General features: G+C 42.8%; 1 protein-coding gene across 3 annotated transcripts; it reads left to right on the forward strand.

Moving 5' to 3' along the window:
* The first annotated feature begins 627 nt into the window (after positions 1-627).
* Positions 628-18,116, forward strand: LOC130919138 (class I histocompatibility antigen, F10 alpha chain-like). 3 transcript variants are annotated; one of them, XR_009063893.1, is made up of 10 exons: positions 628-956; positions 1,849-1,921; positions 2,042-2,153; positions 7,266-7,532; positions 7,612-7,890; positions 11,994-12,293; positions 12,358-12,456; positions 12,532-12,569; positions 12,662-13,155; positions 17,475-18,116. XR_009063893.1 is itself a non-coding variant. In XM_057841595.1 (9 exons), the coding sequence occupies exons 3-9, from the start codon at positions 2,072-2,074 to the stop codon at positions 17,529-17,531; spliced, it is 1,122 nt and encodes a 373-aa protein (XP_057697578.1). In that variant the 5' UTR covers positions 628-956; positions 1,849-1,921; positions 2,042-2,071; the 3' UTR covers positions 17,532-18,116. The 3 variants fall into 3 exon arrangements, 1 of the variants encoding a protein (XP_057697578.1); XR_009063891.1 differs by having other exon boundaries at positions 12,532-13,155; XM_057841595.1 differs by lacking the exon at positions 12,662-13,155.
* The last annotated feature ends 300 nt before the right edge of the window (positions 18,117-18,416 follow it).

An 18,416-nucleotide genomic window follows, 5' to 3' on the forward strand; every position in this document is an offset into this window, starting at 1 on the left:
TGGGTTGTTTGCAGAATTGACGCGTCTCCATTGCTGTACTTGCGACACCTTGGTAATCTCAGAAATTCTGTTCGCCACAAAGGTTCTGAATCGTGAAGTTTTGCTGTTGGTGTGTTTTAGCACGTGCTATCTGTCCAGAAAGTGGAGTCTGCCAATTCCATTTGCAGCTCCTTCCTCAACACTGTGTCCACTCTGCTCGCCATTGTTGCAGCTGTCAACTCCATGCGAGGGATTGTGGATGGCTTTAATGGAGCCACTCTCGCTTTCCCCATGACGAATACACAGTGTGCCTGGTCGTGATCGTCATGTAATAACAAGTAGCTGACAGTTCCATACCCATACTCGCATTCATCAGCAAAATGGTGTAGCTGAGCAGATTTGACTGTTCCAAAGTTGATGGGCTTGAGACATCGGTCAACTTTGAAGTCCTCCAGTTGATGAAGATTTCTCATCCAGCTCATCCTTTCTTGTATGATACTTCATAATCCCATCCAATTTTTTCTCTGCACAGATTTTGCGAGCTCTTCTTGGCTGTCATAACGAGTGGAGCCACAAATCCAAGAGGATCATAGATCGAACTGACAGTTGACAGAATTCGTCTCCTCGTGCAAAAGGTTTGTTCTTTAAGTTTATCTTGAACTGAAATGTGTCAGATTGTATGCACCATTGCACTCCCAACACCTTCTCCACAGGAAGATTGTGACGATCGATGTCCAAGTTCATCACCCGCTTGGGCCCTGTCGACTTCAGGTATGGCGGCCAACACGAACGTAAAGTTTAAGGTGTTTATTCCAACTCAAAATTCAAACAATAATTGTGGTTTCTAATCAAAAACAAAACTAAACAATAACGTGCAGCAGTGAAACAACGGTCAAGAGAAAATATGCCTTGAGCCAGCTGACCCCCTCGCTCTGTGTGTCCAACTGACTTGGCTCCTTCTGACAGCCCAATTTGAAGTAGGCATAACAGCTGAAATGTGTTAAAGGCTGATTACCTAAAACCACGCCCACACCGACCAATTAGAAACCAAAGTAGTAGTGATGGAGAAACCGAAGCTAAATCAATATCAAGCAATGTGTCGAAATGGTTCCGTGTTATGAAGCATTTGCCACGAATCAGTGTGGTGAGTCACGACACTGCTTCACCACTGCTTTCTGTACCGCTGAAGCAAATGTGTTGAAATGGTTCAGTGCTACGAGGCATTTGACACAATTCAGTGTGTTGACATCTTCTGGACAAAAATATATTGAATTTTCATACGACTAAGTGTCATCTGAGCATGAAACCAGTGGGTGGTATGGTGGTTATACACTTTGCCTGATATGCAAGCGGTAGTGGGTTTGACTCCTAGCCTGTAATTTATTCTTTATTTTTCCCCCAGATTAATTAAAAAAAAAAAAAAATAATAATAATAATGAAAACAAAACCAAAAAAAGCTGTTGTGTTACTTTTAAATGAAATACGGAAATGCTTGTGCAATAGGGAACTCTTGATGGTAGGTGTAGAGAATACTAGTGACACTGGGATGGGGATTTGGGTGTTTCACACATTTTTATTTAAAATAAAAATCATCTCAGCAGCATTTGGTTTCAGCCGGTTCCTCTTTTTGAAAATGACCTCTCCAGCTTTTGAGAATATTCTCTCACATGGCACGAACAAATACACAAACTGGCAGATAGACAAACACAAGAACTGACAGATTGACAGACACAAAAACAAACACAAAAACTGACAAACTGACAGACACAAAAACTGACTTTTGCAAGTCATACAACACTCTTTCTTTTTCAACCACTGCCACATCGTTCTTTGCTTTCACATCGACTACTTATTGTTCCTCACCACCAGGGTCATCTGTTTGAATGTTGTGCTGATTGTCTCTCAACTCCACCGATTCGGTCAGCGTAATGCCAACAACCAGGTCAAAAAACTTGATCACCTCAGTTTTATACACTATCACTCCATGCTGTCTGGCTACACTATCCCCTACCAATGCTTTGCAATCTCTAATCGCCTATTTTTGCTTGTCCCCACCCAATAGGAAGACTACCCATGAAACTCTTAAAAAGAAATGAAGCCAATTATGAACCAATTTTTCAAGAATATCCTGGTGGGGGCCTTTATAGTTGGACAAATCGACAACGCTGCGCCTGGTAAGTGCACTTCTTTTCTGACAAGTCCATTATGATCGAAGCAAATGTCATCGTCGTCAAAATAGATCTTTTCGAAGGTTTTGCCGTCAAGTCCACAGAGGTGGCTGGACTAGCCAAACTTGTACTCCAGTCAGAGTAACTTAAAAATAAAATGACTCCAGTAAAAGTAATCAATGCATCCATCCATCCATCCATCCATCCATCCATCCATCCATCCATCCATCCATCCATCCATCCATCCATCCATCCATCCATCCATCCATCCATCCATCCATCCATCCATCCATCCATCCATCCATCCATCCAATCTTCCGCTTACTGCGGGGTCGGGTCGCAGGGGCAGCAGCTTTAACAGGGAAGCCCAGACTTCCCTCTCCCCAGCCACTTCAACCAGCTCCTCCGGTGGGATCCTAAAGCGTTTCCAGGCCAGCCAAGAGACTGTCTCTCCAACGTATCCTGGGTCGTCCCCGGGGCCTCCCGCCAGTGGGACATGCCCGGAACACCTCTCCAGGGAGGCGTCCAGGAGGCACCCTAACCAGATGCCCGAGCCACCTCAGCTGGCTCCTCTCAACGTGGAGGAGTAACGGCTCGACACCAAGTCCCTCCCGAATGACCGAGCTTCTCACCCTATCTGTAAAACGCGCTGCGGAGGAAACTTGTATCCGGGATCTTGTTCTTTTGGTCACGACCCACAGCTAGTGACCATAGGCTGGTAAATCGAGAGCTTTGCCTTTCGGCTCAGCTCCTTGTTCACCACTACGGACCGGTACAGAGTCCGCATTACTTCAGTTGCTGCACCGATACGCCTGTCGATCTTCCGCTCCCTCCTACCCTCACTCGTGAACAAGACCCCAAGATACTTGAACTCCTCCACTTGGGGCAGGATCTCATCACCGACCCGGAGAGGGCACTCCACCCTTTTCCGACTAGGGAACATTGTCTTGGATTTTGGAGGTGCTGATCTTCATCCCAACCGCTTCACATCCCAACCGCTCCAGTGAGAGTTGGAGGTTGGACAGCTTGATGAAGCCAACAGCATCTGCAAAAAGCAGAGATTCAATGCTGAGGTCTCCCCCTCAATGCTTCGGCTACACCTAGAAATTCTGTCCATAAAAATTATGAACAGAATCAGTGACAAAGGGCAGCCTTGGCGGAGTCCAACCCTCACTGGGAATGAGTTCGACTTACTGCCGGCAATGCGGACCAAACTCTGACACCCGTCGTACAGGGACCGAACAGCCCATTACAAGGGGCTCGGTACCCCGTACTCTCGGAGCACCCCCCCACAGGACTCCCTGAGACACACGGTCTAACCCCATCTCCAGATCCACAAAACACATGTAGGCTGGTTGGGCGAACTCCCATGCACCCTCGAGGACCCTGCTGAGGGTGTACAGCTGGTCTATGCTGTCCTCACTCCGAAGCGTCTACTTTTTCCCGAGCTAGACAGCTAGTGAACTACGCTTTAATAATCAGACTTCTTCCTTTTTTTATCTGATTTATTAATAGAATGGCCTCAAATTATTGTCCTCTTTAGACCGTCGTAAAACTACAAAAAAAGTACACAAGCATAACATTAGCTACAACGTTAGCTTAGCACGCCAGACTAGTTCACTAAACATAAACAAAAAGTGTTCCATACAAAAAACATAACATTTCTCTTACTAACATAATATGTACATTATTTACAACATCCATACTTACGGACAAATCTTGTCCAAGGATCATGTGAGCACAACATTACAACTTAGGCTTCAGCCAGAGACGTCGTGCAGCCATATTGAATTGGCTAGAAAACAAAAACCATGTCGCGAGGCGACCACAAGAGTTCGCTGCCGGACAGCACAAAAAACCCCTCTGCAAAACTTACCAAAAGGCAGAATATGGTCCAATGTTCCAAGGCCGGGACAAAAACCACACTGCTCTGCCTGAATCCAAGATTCGACTTCCGAAGGACCCTCCAATCCAGTACCCCTGAATAGACTTTACCGGGGAGGCTGAGGAGTGTGATCCCTATATAATTGCAACACACCCTCCGGTCCCCATTTTTAAAAAGGGGGACCACCACCCCGGTCTGCCAATCCAGAGGCACTGTCCCCGATGTCCACGCGATGTTGTAGAGGCGTGTCAGCCACAACAGCCCCACAACATCCAGAGCCTTTAGGAACTCCGAGCGGATCTCATCTACCGGCCTTGCCACCGAGGAGCTCTCCAACCACCTCAGTGACTTCAATCCCAGAGATCGGCGAGCCCACCTCGGAGTCCCCAGACTCTGCTTCCTCAAAGGAAGGCATGTCAGTGGAATTAAGGAGGGCTTCGAAGTATTCTCCCCACCGACTCACGATGTCCCGAGTCAAGGTCAGCAGTACACCATCTTCACTATACACAGTGTTAATGGTGCACTGCTACCAGAATTTCCTCGAAGCCGTCCAGAAGTAGTTTTCCATGGCCTCGCCGAACTCCTCCCATGTCCGAGTTTTTGCCTCAGCTCCAATCGGCCGCCTCAACAACAGAGGTGCGGAACATGGCCCACTCGGGCTCAATGTTCCCCACCTCCCCCGGGACATGGGAGAAGTTCTGCAAGAGGTGGGTGTTGAAACTCCTTCTGACAAGTAAAAGTAAAAGTAGTCCTCCAAGAAAATCGCTCAAGTACAAGGACAGAAATGTTAGGCGAAAGTAAAACTCTAGTCATGGGTAACTGCTTAAATAATGTGGTTTTATTTGGGGGGGGGGGGGGGGGGGGGGTATGGTATCATTTTTTTCTCAGCACGACATCAGTCTAAAAGAACTGTTATCACCTATTATACAGTATTACTGAATGAGGCCAAAAATGACACCAAAATCATTAAATTCCGACTGGAAAAATGAAAGCGCCCATGAGTGCCCTCTAGCGGTTAAAACATTTTCTACCATGAAATGAAAAGGATGGCCACAAGTGGCGAGAGTCAGCAAAATTTGTACTCAAGAGTAACATAACTTCAAAATAAAATGACTCAAGTAAAAGTTGTCCTCCCAAAAAAAACACTCAAGTACAAGTAAAAGTATGGCGTGAAAAGATTACTCATTTAAAGAATAAGTGCTTATCATGTCTGATTTAAATTTTTAAACAATAAACGCTCCCCCGAAATGCCCCCAAAGCAACAGGAAGTGACCCGTTAACATTATAAGTAGGGCTGTTAAAATTATAGCGTTAACGAGCGGTAATTAATTTTTAAAATTAATCCCGTTAAAATATTTGACGCAGTTCACGCACAAATGCCCCGCTCAAAAAGAATTAAAAGGACAGCAAAGTGAAAGGTGTACTTGTTGTGTTCTTCGGAGTTTTGCCGCCCTCTGGTGGCGCTTGGGTGCGACTGATTTTATAGGCTTCAGCGCCCATGAGAATTATGTAAGTAATTATTGACATCAACAATGGCGGGCTACTAGTTTATGTTTTGATTGAAAATTTTACAAATTTTATTAAAACGAAAACATGAAGAGGGGTTTTAATATAAAATTTCTATAACTTGTACTAGTTATTATCTTTTATTTATTTTCTATAATTTTTGATAAATATTTGTTTTATTTATTTATATATTTTATCTATTTTTATTTATCTTTTAAAAACTACAAGTCTTTCTATCGATGGATCGCTTTAACAGAATGTTTATAATGGTAATGCCATCTTGTCGATTTATTGTTATAATAAAGAAATACAGTACTTATATACCGTATGTTGAATGTATATATTCATCTCGGTCTTATCTTTCCATTCCAACAATAATTTACAGAAAAATATGGCATATTTTATAGATGGTTTGAATTGCGATTAATTAATTTTTGAGCTGTAATTAACTCGATTAAAAATTTTAATCGTTTGACACCCCTAGTATAACATTTTTTTCCCCCATGTAATATTATGTAAATTTATGTTATATCATGACTTTAAAGTGACCGTGACAGCATAAAAAAATCTTACATAGCATTATTATGTGAATTAGAATCATAGTTTGAGAAGATTCCACTATATATAACAATTTGGCAAAGTACAAATGACGAGATGAGTCTTTTAATCTGCCGTTTAGCCCCACCTGTCATTATAGCGCTCTAGCGTCCGCAGCTGGAGGATGATGTTGGCAGAGTCACGAATTCATCTGATTTAGAATTCAGCCCATTAAGAAGAAAGATTCAAAATGAGGAAAATGCAACGAAGAGAGCAGCAAAATGTCATTATTTAACTCTCTCTACTCCAATATTTTTACAGGATATTCTTTTTATCGAAGTATTTTTTCCCCAATTGCTAAATAAATGGTACGGTCATGACAAATAACAGTCTTTTGCTAAATGAAATATGACATATTCAAGAATTACTGCATAATGGTCAAAACTGTCAACTTCTTGCACCTCCCCAATGGTATTTTATGCCACCGGAGTTAGTCCGGGTTTTGCCATTTCCCTGCAATGGCTTCGGAGACTGAGGAAAGAGCATAAACAAAAAATAAGGGAGAGATAAATTGGAAAACTGTCTCGATCTCTAGGGGCAGTACGACCTTCCACCGGTTAGGGGTCAAAAGGTCAAATGGTCCTACAGCTATTGAAGTTTGGTATTAATCAATAAATTAAAAAAAAATTCAATAAAAATTATGGAGGGATAAACTGGAAAACTAAGAGGTGTGCCTCGATCTCCAAGGACAGTACTAGAACCTTCCACTGGTTTGGGGTCAAATGATCTTAGACCGATTGAATTTTGAAGTTGGTCAATAAATTAAAAAAAAAAAAATCATGCAATATGGAGAACTAAATTGGAAAAGTAGGAGGTGTGCCCCGATCTCCAAGGTCAGTACTACAACCCTCCACTAGTTTGGGGTCAATAGGTCAAATGGACTTCCTGTTGAAGTTTGAAGTTAGTCAATGAATTTAACAAATAAATGTAAAATTATGGAGGAATCAATTGGAAAACTAAAAGGTTTGAACTGGTTCTGTTTTCTCATCTTGTGATTTAATGTTTACCTTCTTCTGTCTAACTGGGAAAATTATAAGAATTTGCTAGTAGAGGACTTGGCTGTTTATTGCAGCACACAAAAAAAATCGCTTCTTCTACAGAAACCCAATGCCTTTGTTTTTTTCTTTCAGTGATCCACTCGCTCAAGTTAATCCACACTGCGTCGTTTGAAATTGCAAACTTCCCAGAATACTTGAGTGTGGGTTACGTTGACGGCGTTCCCATTTCACACTACGACAGCATAAGCAGGAAATGGGTTGCCAAACAGGAGTGGATGAAGAAAATCACAGCCGAGGAGCCACGCTACTGGGAGAGACAGACACGGATCAATATTGATAATCAGCAGACCAGCAAAGATAATATTAAAACTCTTCAACAGCGCTTCAACCAAACGGGAGGTTTGTGACCGTTACCATTTGGAGCATTTCATCCGGCCAGACGTTGGCTAAGTTATCACCTGACGTGCCTTTCTCTTAGGTCTTCACATGATCCAGCACATGTCTGGCTGCCAGTGGGACAATGAGACCGACCAGGTGGATGGTTGGTTTCACATGAGTTACAACGGTGAAGACTTCATATGGTTTGATTGGAAGGGACTGAGATGGATCGCCTTCCAGTCGCAAGCTATTATCACCAAAAACAAGTGGGACCGAGAAGAGGGCTATAATGAATTCTTGAAGTTCTACATGACTGAGGAATGTCCTTCTTACCTGAAGAAGTTCGTGAGCTATGGGAGGGACGTCCTGATGAGAACAGGTAACGTGTCTGCCTCCTACAGCCATCTTTGATCCTGTCTCTCACACATTGTCCATGAAATGTTCCCTCCATCTTTCTTTTTCTTTCAATCAGTACTTTCTTTCCCCTCATTCATTCTCCATTTGTAGCTGAACATCTCTTCTTCAACGTTCCTTCCCTAATTTGTCCTCTGACACCTTCTGTCTTACACTTTCCGTATTTGACATACACATTTTTTTTTTTACTGTTTCTTCTCACCTATGATTTGAGAATTTCAATCTTCCAAGAAAACAAAATGAAAATCAACAGGAAGTAAACTGGAAATGTCTCAAAATCAACAAGAAGCCACCAATAAACAGGAAGTGACCTTGGACACTCCACAGACGTTTTTGGCAAAATATTTTGATGACGTATGTTATGAACTTGATGCAGAAGTAAAATCTGCTTACCTATTTTATATGTGGCCACAAGTCTGTGAAGGAGATCGTCAGTTCGTCCTGGACCTCCAGAGCATCACGTCGGGGTCACCATTTGTTGGCGTTGGATCTCGACCTTGTACTTAAAACGCTGCGCATTCGTTTTCTGTTCTGGAGGCTTTACTACAAACGGAGTCGACACAAAAAGGCTGAGAGTCTCAGGGTGCAGTCAAACAACAAACACAAGTTTTAATGAATGAAGCACACACATTACAGCATCTGACTCCAATATATACCTCACATTTTACAATCTAGTGGGCGTTCACTTTACTCATTCAAACCATTGGTCAACATGGAACAGTTCTGGGGGTTGTCTTGTGGCTTCCCCTGATTGGATGAACAAAGACTTGAGTAGACTAAGAGGGGTTCATGTTACACCTTTATGGTCTTCAAAGGACTAAGATAACTGAGCTTACTCTTATAACACCAAATGCTATATGTTAAAACTAACCAGAATGTGAATGCATGATTACTTTGACTAATAATAAAAGACTACATAATGCATACAAGTAAACATATAAATGTAAGTACATAACACGTATGAAACCAAACTTGGATTGTTTGAGACTAACACACAACAAAATGTATTGAGGAAAAATGAAGCAGCTCACCAACATCAACACCTCATCCCCACCGTGAAGCATGCTGAAGGGACCATCATGATTTGGGGCTGTTATGCTGCCTCAAGGCTTGGACAACTTCATCATTAATGGAAGAATGAATTCGAAAGTTGATCAGGATGTTTTGCAGGACATTCTGAGGCCGTCTGTTTGTCAGACAGTTTAAGCTAAAAAGAGGATGGATGCTGCAACAAGACAATGATCCAAAACACAGAATACAGAGATGCCCCAAAATCAACAGGAAGATGCTTGTGATCTGGAAATGCCACAAAATCAATAGAAAATCACCAATGAACAGGAAGTGACCCTAAATATCCTACAATCTACAGGAAGTGACCCTGCTATGCCCCAAAACCAACAAGACGACACCCAGCCACGCCTTCGGTCCGGCCCACTCCACTGCAGCTTTCAAAAGGACTGGACACTTAGATGACAAACTGACGCTTCTCGGGAACATTTCTATGTAGCCGTTGTTTTGCCGACCCTGGATCCAGAATTGTCCCTCCGTCATCTGTTTTGCCTTGGCTTTTGACTACTGTCAACGAATAAATTCAACCTGTTTTCGGTGAGCCTTCATCAAACTTTTGGAACATGGAGTAAGTACAAAAGGTTAACACGGGAGCGAACGCGCGGAATTTTGGCTCCTCCCGGTTGACTTGCGGGAGCGGTCTCAGCGGAGCACCGTTTCCGTTTGGCTGTCGCTGTTTCCGCGGCTTGGCCGGGAGGCCTAATTTCTTCAACACCGATGGCTGACTGATAGGCAAACTTAAGGGGGTCCTGAGCAGTGTTGGGAATAACGCCGTTATAAATAACGCCGTTATTTTTTCAGTAACGGGGTAATCTAATTACTTTTTCCGCCATTACAACGCCGTTACCATTACCGACGGTCAAAAGCGGTGCGTTACTTACTCCGAATAAATTGAAGAAACTACCAGCCGTGTCGAGTCGACTCTCTGCTCTGTTGATTTGTCATCCAAGACTTGGGGTGCGTTCAGGTTCGAGAATAGCGCACGTACTTCTGACTCCAAGCTGTTTGTCCCTGCTCATTCAATTAGACAATGCTTCCCAAAGTTTGGTAACGTTTCTGTGTTTGCTACACCTGATGCTAGCCTCGTTCCCATCTCACACTGTCAGCTAGCAATAATTCTGCTTCCATCTTGAGGACGGCAGACGCTTTGAAGGTGACGTGAATTGTCGGGAAACTAGCCTACCTGAATGCAGCCCCTCGAGAGATGCGATGGCAGAGCAGTCAGAAGAAAAATTGTCCTTTAAGAGGTGGAGATATAGACACTATTTCAAGTTCGTCGAAATGGCGTACCGCACTCAGGCTATTTCTAGACCGTGACGTCGCGTCGTAAAGCGGAAGTAAAGCCAAATTGGGACATTATAGAACCGCCCTCGCATAGACCCAACGTAATTAGTGCTACTTTTCTCCGGTAATCCTTCAAAAACGAACATGCCAATCATGCATTGCTTTTTTGAAACTTGTAGAAACGACTCTAGATATTACGACACAGGAGGATTTTTTTCTTCATATGTTTCCGGAAACCAAAAACTCGGGAGGAAAAAATGTGTAGACCGAATCAACTTGCGTGGACTTTAACACCAGCTCGGCGAATCCATTCACGTTTCATATGCAGTAAACATTATGTTGGCTTGGCATGGTCTTTCAGAGGACAAAGAGGTAAGCCATTTTTATATTTTTAACTTATTTTTTTAGCGTAACGTTGTGCCGTACTGCTTCTGTCTGACAATGAATGACCTGAAAAGAATTACAATGGTATCTGACTGCCACTGTTACCGCTATAAAACAACTTTAGTAAGGGGAAAGTGTAAATAAATTATAGAATTAAGATTTGTTATCAATGAAAAAATTAAGTGTTCGTTGGCTGTCACTGAGTAGCATTTGCGATCGCTACACAAAGCTAACTAAATTACCCCCAAGAACGGTAAGAGAGGTACGACAATCAGAGGATATATAAGAAAGACACGGCTGATGGTAAAGGATAGCTTGTTGAAACAGGAGAACGTCATTGTCAGTCGTGTCGATAAAAAAGCTAAAGCTATGCTTAGGTCGGCTCGTTTTTTTTGTCTTTTTCAGCCTTCGACACTCAAGCCATCTCTTTAACTGAACATTTTTATGTTCTTCCACATCTTTGCCAGTGAATTTGGCACCAGGCACATCATTTTCGGAGAGAATTGTTAGGTTTAGCTCTGTAAACATCTCCTTCGTACACGATTTCCATTCATTTCCTATTAGGGACTAACGGTGGCTTGTCCCTACTTAGCAATAGTAGCTAATGTCATGAATATTAATGAGCGGAAGTGACGTGTTGCTTGCGGTACGCCATTAAAGGAAAGAACCTGCTTGAAATGTGTAATTTATGTCCCGGGGCAAAGCTTTTGTCGACATCTGTGGTAAGCAATTCAAATCTGCTGAAGCACCTAACAAGTTAACTACCTGTCTGTTCTTCTCTATTCCACTGACTCGAATACTGCTCAGAAAATTTCAAATACTTTGACATACAACAAGTTGTTTTTAAAGTAACGGAAATAGTTACTTCCCCTGGTAACTAGTTACTTTTACTATAGAGTAATTCAGTTACTACCTCAGTTACTTTTTGGAAGAAGTAGTGAGTAATGTAACTACGGTAATTATTTTTTAAAAGTAACGTGCCCAACACTGGTCCTGAGCGTGCGCCACTTGTGGCCTGTGGAGGTTGAGAAGGAGCCACTCCAGAGTCTTCAACAGCTGTGATGTGAGAGCCACTGGTCTGTAGTCGTTCAGCTCACTGGGCCGATTTTTTTTCGGGACTTGAACGATGCAGGAAGTTTTCCACAAGGCGGGCACCTTCCCTAGCCGTTGGCTAAGGTTGAAGACATGCTGGAGTGGTATACCCAGTTCAGCAGCACAGACCTTGAGCAGTTGAATTCACTTCAACTGGGAGGAAGTGCTAAACTAGAAAGCTCCTCTTAGAGTTGAAACGTCACATCAAGGCAGGAAGTGACCCAGAAATGTCCTTTTCAGAGCTTCCGCGCGTCTCCCTGCTGCAGAAGACTGTGGGGTCACCAATCACATGCCACGCCACAGGTTTTTACCCGAAGACGGCCGTCCTCTTCTGGAGGAAGGATGGCGAGCATCTGGAAGAGAATGTGGAGAGTCACGACATGTTACCCAACCACGACGGGACCTTCCAGACTAGCACTCAGCTTCTCGCGCAAGATGAGGGCGCTCGCTACGAGTGCGTCTTCCAGCTGGACGGCGTCCCGGAGGACATCGTCACCCCGCTGGACTTCGCCAAGGTGTTGAGCAACGAGCGCATAGAAGGTAAGACGCGCGCTTCTGTCCTCGTCTGACAACTACATCCTCACATTTAATTTTTTTTGTCAAGCGCGAGAAAGGAGGAAGACAGAGGTGGCCATCGCCGTCCCCTTGGTCCTCCTCTCTCTTGCTGCCGCTGTCGCACTCTTTGCCGTCAAGCGCAAACGAGGTAAAGGACGTCTGCTCCGTCGGCCATTTTCACATTGTCCATCACTGAGACTTTGATTCTCTCTTTTCATTGCAGCCAAATACGTTCTAGCTCGTGAGCAAAAGCATTCCCAGGTCACTTCTTGTACATTTTGAGTCCTTTCCTCTTGCTTTTAAGGCATTTCCGAGTCACTTCCTGTTCACTGTTGATTTTGGTGCTTTTTTAGGTCACTTCCTGTTGATTTTGGTGTGAATGGCAGTAGGCCTTCATCTTCCGCTTGCTCTGGGGTCGGGTCACGGGGGCAGCACTTCAAGCAGGGAAGCCCAGTCTTTCCTCTCGTCAGCTACCTCAACCAGCTCCTCCGGCGGGATCCCAAGGCGTTCCCAGGCCAGCCAAGAGACATGGTCTCTCCAATGTGTCCTGGGTCGTCCCCGGGGCCTCCCGCCGGTGGGATGTGCCCGGAACACCTCTCCGGGGAGGCGTCCAGGAGGCATATGCCGTGCCACCCCAGCTGACTCCTGTCGACGCCGAGTCCCTCCCGGATGACCGAGCTTCTCACCCTATCTCTAAGGAAGAGCCTGGACACTCTACAGAGGAAACTCGTTTCGACCGCTCTTGTCCTTTCGGTCAAAACCCACAACACGTGACCATAAGTGTCAGGGAAACGCGGGCAGGCAGGTTGTGTGGACCCAAATGCAGGGAATCAATAATGCAAGGCAGGTAGGTGGCAGAGAACTCAAAAAGTTTTTAATTATAACGAACAAAAAGCGCAAAGTACAACCAAAAGGACTGGGGATCAAAAAGGCAAGGTTCAAACAAAAAGCACAAAGTACAAAACAAAGGCTGTGGTGATCCAAAAACCGTTAACAAACAAAAGTCAGGCTAACTAATAAACTGACTTTCCATGCAAGACGAGGAACATGAGGAACTGGGGGAAAAATGTTGACTTGAACGTGGCGATTGACCTTGACATAGACGCTGACATCGACAATGACGCAACCAGGAGTGACAAGAAACTGGGTGCTTACATACACACACGCAGACAAGGGGTAACGAGACAACGAGGAATAGCTGGGTAACACAGTAGGATGCAGATTGCAGGTTACACTAGGAGAAGGCACAACAGGTGAAATCAATGGGCAATCACAGAGACAAGTCACACTAGGAGAAAACCAACACGAAACCTAACAATAAGTGAGGGTAGGAATGTAGATCGACTTTTGGCTCAGCTCCTTCTTCACCACGACGGACCGGTGCAGGGTCCGCATTACTGCAGACTAGAGCTGTCCCGACTAGTCGACATTGTCGACGTCATCGATGACGTAAATCCGTCGACGAGCACAACATCCCGTCGACGGTTAATAAAGGGTTAAAAAAAATATATGCGTGGAAAGTTCAGAATGTCGGACGCGCTCTGTATGCAAGCGGGGAAAGCAGCACAAGGCCAAAAAAAGCGCACCAGAGTGTCCAAAACATTGACTTATTTCAAAGAAACAAAGGAAGGTACACTCTTTCTGTCCTGTCTCTTCATGCACGTCGGCCGTGAATAAACACCTCAAGCGCCGTCGCCCAGTTTGTAAGTCCATCTAACTAACTAACGACATGTTTTATTGAAGTTGCTAAGCCTGTCGCGATATGCAATGAGTCCATTTATCACACGGCAAATAAAAATGAGGGCGGCAATTTTCACGGCTGCCTTTTATTGCTGCGCACGTGAGTGCGTGCATACATTGATGCGTGCGTGCTGATGGCATGTGAGACTCCTTTCTCTTATCAATACGCTGTAGAATTAAAGTTCAGACATATAAAATAAGAAAACACATCTATATTAAACACTGTAACGTTAGCATTGCTACACTGAGGTGAATGGGGGGGAAAAAAGGCAACCTACCGGCCTGCTATGAAACATTGGCAGTCGTCTCGTGAAAGCAAACTTGCGGTTAAAAGGTGACACTTCAAACATGAAAAATCGCTGGTTAACACCATTTGCAAACGAAAAAAATGACCAAAAAAATCTATTATTGACACATGCAATGACAAAAAGTGCTTTTTTTGCGGAGTGTAAAGCTGAAGTTAGCGGTTTAGCGAACGTACTTCCGGTTAGCGGTTTAGCGAACGTACTTCCGGTGAACATTTCAAAATAAAAACATGTCATGTTCGTCATATAAATAACGATTTCAGGAGTTAATCCCGCATACTTCAGAATTTAGATTCTAAACTAATAATACCTTTAAAATGACACCCTTTATGAAAAATCTGATTGGCAATGAATAATTATTATAATTATTATAAAACTATTATGTATAGTACTATACTATAATATTAAGGCTAGGTGTTTTTTCAAGAATTGTTTTGAATCATGTTGGAAAGGCGAAGTCAGTGTTCTGAATCTGTTTACATTCCATTGTTTTGCACTAGTTAATTATACCAGCATTTGAACTCATTGTTTATTTGTGATTTATTATTGTTATTTACATGTTTATTTTTACTTTAATAAATAATTTGTGTTCCAATATGTTTTTGTGAATTGATAAGCGTCATCAAAAATTTGATTGCTAAATTAGTAAAAAAAAAAAAAAAAAAATTTTTTTTTTTTTTAAATTATTAGATTAGTCGACTAATCGTGAAAATAGTCGGCTGACTAATCGAGACAAAATTAGTCGTTTGGGACAGCCCTACTGCAGACGCTGCACCGATCCGCTTGTCGATCTTCCGCCTGTAATGATGACACTTTTTATTTATTTCATGGTTGCACTCTTGTTCCCCTTATGACAGATAAATACTTTTATCTGTCAATGGCTCATCAAACTCGATGGGCGGGCGGGGTTTTGAGTTGATCGAGTAAAGCTATCGCTCCTTCTTTCGCAACGTGGCAACGATTGCTGAGGCTCTGCTTGAGCTCCCACGGACTTTAACTCATTCACTCCCAGCCATTTTCACTGGTGCAACCCCCTTCACTCCCTACTGCATTTTGACTGATTTTGCAAGGCCCACAGAAAATTATTGTTCTATTGCTATATAAACATGGAACCCACCAAGACAAAAGATTAGACTCTCTTCTTTCAGCAGGAAAAAAACAGTTATATATATATTAGGGCTGTCAAACGATTACATTTTTTAATCGAGTTAATCACAGCTTAAAAATGAATTAATCATAATTAATCGCAGTACAAACCATCTATAAAATATGCCATATTTTTCTGTAAATTAATGTTGGAATGGAAAGACACAAGACGGATATATACATTCAACATACTGTACATAAGTACTGTATTTCTTTATTATAACAATAAATCAACAAGATGGCATTAATATTAACATTATTTTAAAGCGGTCCATGGATAGAAAGACTTGTAGTTCTTAAAAGAAAAGTTATAGAAATTTTATATCAAAACCCCTCTTAATGTTTTTGTTTTAATAAAATTTGTAAAATTTTCAATCAAAAGATAAACTAGTAGCCCGCCATTGTTGATGTCAATAATTACTTACACCATGCTCATGGATGCTGAAGCCTATAAAATCAGTCGCACCCAAGCGCCAGCAGAGGGCGGCAAAACTCCGAAAAACACAACAAGTACACCTTTCACTGTGCTCTCATTTTAATCTGAGTGGGGCATTTGTGCGTTAATTGCGTCAAATATTTTAACGGGATTAGTTAAAAAAATTAATTACCGCTCGTTAACGCGATAATTTTGACAGCCCTAATGTATATTTTTCCATTCTTTAGAAATCAGCATTAGAAAATAACTTAGTTTGAGCAATTTTCCAATCCTGATGAAAAAACAGAAATTGAGCTTTTTGTAAAAGCATACATTTCAAACATAACTTTGACTTTAACACAGCTATTTTTTGCTTATGTGACATCCCAAACATCTGAATAATGTTTTCCTTTTACAAAATAACATAAACAACAAGACAAATAGAGCTTTTGACGGCAAAGTAACAATTTATTTACACATAACTAAACTATTGAACTGAGAGATGACGCTGTTGTGGCCGCGACAGACGGGGTAAACTTTTCCCTCATCGCTGCCTGTCTCATCAAGATGGATTTTTTTTTTTAGTCTTTCTTTTGTGGTGACCACTGCCTTGTGGCGGAGTTCACCTGGGGAACTTGTGTGGGGAATGTTGTGTTCCTGGGGGGGGAAACTGGTTTGGCTGTGCGCGTTTCCGGCTGAGTAGCGGGGGATGCGAGCGGCCGAGCACGGCGGCGCGGGCTCTGCTCGGTGAGCAGCACTGACTCAACGGCATCGTCCGCCGCACTGGTGGTCCCGGTCGTTCTGCTCGGTCGTCCAGCGCCTGGCGTCCCGGGCGTCCTCGCGGTTGTTCTGCTCGGTCGTCCGCCGCCTGTCATCCTGGTCGTCCTCCCGGTCGTCCTGCTCGGACTTCCCGAACCTGGATCCTGGACGTCCATTCGGTCATCTTCCGCCGGCGCCCCGGCCGTGCGGCCTGGCCGTTCGTTCCGTTGAATCGGGTTGCGGGTCTTACCAAATTCGCTGCTACCCTCCAGTGGCCAGTTTTATTTCGTTAAAATGGATTTTCAGCATTGTGCTTTGGAGCTAAGTTGCATCAGAACCTAGAGATGTCTCTTGTGAAAAAAAAAAATGTAAAAGACGTATAAATACGTCTTTGGGACACTGAAACAATTAAAATATAACATATTTATACGTTTTTGAGAGAAAATGAGTTAATAACAGACATGTTAGACTTAGTATAACACGCTGACGCTGAAATATTGGAACATTTGGATCATTTCCTATTGATTATAGAGCATTTCTCTGTCACTTCCTGTACATTTTGGACAATTTCCTGTTGATAAAGGGTCACTTTTGGTCAATTTTGCACTTCTTGTTCATTTCTAAATTACTTCCTGTAAAGTTTGGATCATTTCCTGTTGGTTATAGGGCATTTCCTCGTCATTTCCTGTTGTTTTTAGGTCGCTACCTTTCATTCTTTCATACCTTTCCATTCTTTCATCTTCTATATTTTCAATTCTTTGCCCGCTAATTCCATTTTTTTGTGTCCCCTTCTTCCCGCAGGTGCCAGATGTCAAGCCTGAGTTTTCTCGCCACATTTGCGTTGGAACACAGGGATAGATTATATGATTTTTTTTTGGTGCCTCGAAGATGTTTTGGTAGCTTTGGGAGAATTTGTAGCTAGTCAATGTTTCGATTTGTTTTACAATACCTGGTGCACTTCAGTGACTGTTCCTGTTACATTCCATGTATCAATCTGGGGGGGAAATCCAATCGGTTCATGGGAGGGACTTCAAAAAGATCTCTTCTCCTCATGAGTCCTCAACCACATTCTCTCTCAAAAACATGTAGATAGTAAGTAGTTTCTTCTTCCTGCCTTATATAGAACAGATGGCTTTATATTGATGCTTCGTCGTAGCTCCCAGCTAAGGTACATGTGCGTAAAGCGCTTAGCGGTTTACCCTTATGTAATAATACTTTTTTTTTCCCTCGTAGTACCAGTATGACTTCAATCTCGTCGTCCTTTTTTTTCCCTTCTCCTTTATTTGGCCCGAATCCGCCGTCATACAAAATGACAAACTACATAACAACAACAACAAAAAAAAAACAATTAAAAAAGACGACAAAAAAAATAAAAAAATTAAAAAAGTAGGTACCAGTAAAAAAAAAAAATTGGTTGGACGAATCCACCGGAAAGGAAAGGTGCTGATGAACTAGGAAGTTACACTGCTTCTGGCGTGGAATTTCAAAATGAGCGTTACCAAAGACACGAATGTGGCTGCCGCAGTAAAAGAATATTTTTATTTAGTTGGACGTCGTGGTTTGTATGGAGCATTTCCAATATGACTTCATGGATATGTGTCGGGGGAAAAAAAAAGTTCTTTTATAGCGGCAGCCACGTTCATATCTTCGGTAATGCTCATTTTGAAATTCCACGCCAGAAGTGGAGTAACTTCCTAGTTCATCAGTACCTACCCATTCCGGTGGATTTGTCCAGTCAGCAAT

This window comes from Corythoichthys intestinalis, chromosome 7 (genome assembly GCF_030265065.1).
Source record: "Corythoichthys intestinalis isolate RoL2023-P3 chromosome 7, ASM3026506v1, whole genome shotgun sequence".
In the NCBI taxonomy this organism is placed as follows: domain Eukaryota; kingdom Metazoa; phylum Chordata; class Actinopteri; order Syngnathiformes; family Syngnathidae; genus Corythoichthys; species Corythoichthys intestinalis.

Excerpts from the sequence above, each read along its gene's own strand:
- LOC130919138 (XM_057841595.1), top strand. The coding sequence starts at position 2,072 with ATGAAGCCAATTATGAACCAATTTTTCAAGAATATCCTGGTGGGGGCC. Across the intron at positions 12,457-12,531 it reads TGCCGTCAAGCGCAAACGAG|CCAAATACGTTCTAGCTCGT; the intron begins GTAAAGGACGTC and ends TTTTCATTGCAG. Across the intron at positions 12,570-17,474 it reads GTGAGCAAAAGCATTCCCAG|GTGCCAGATGTCAAGCCTGA; the intron begins GTCACTTCTTGT and ends TTCTTCCCGCAG.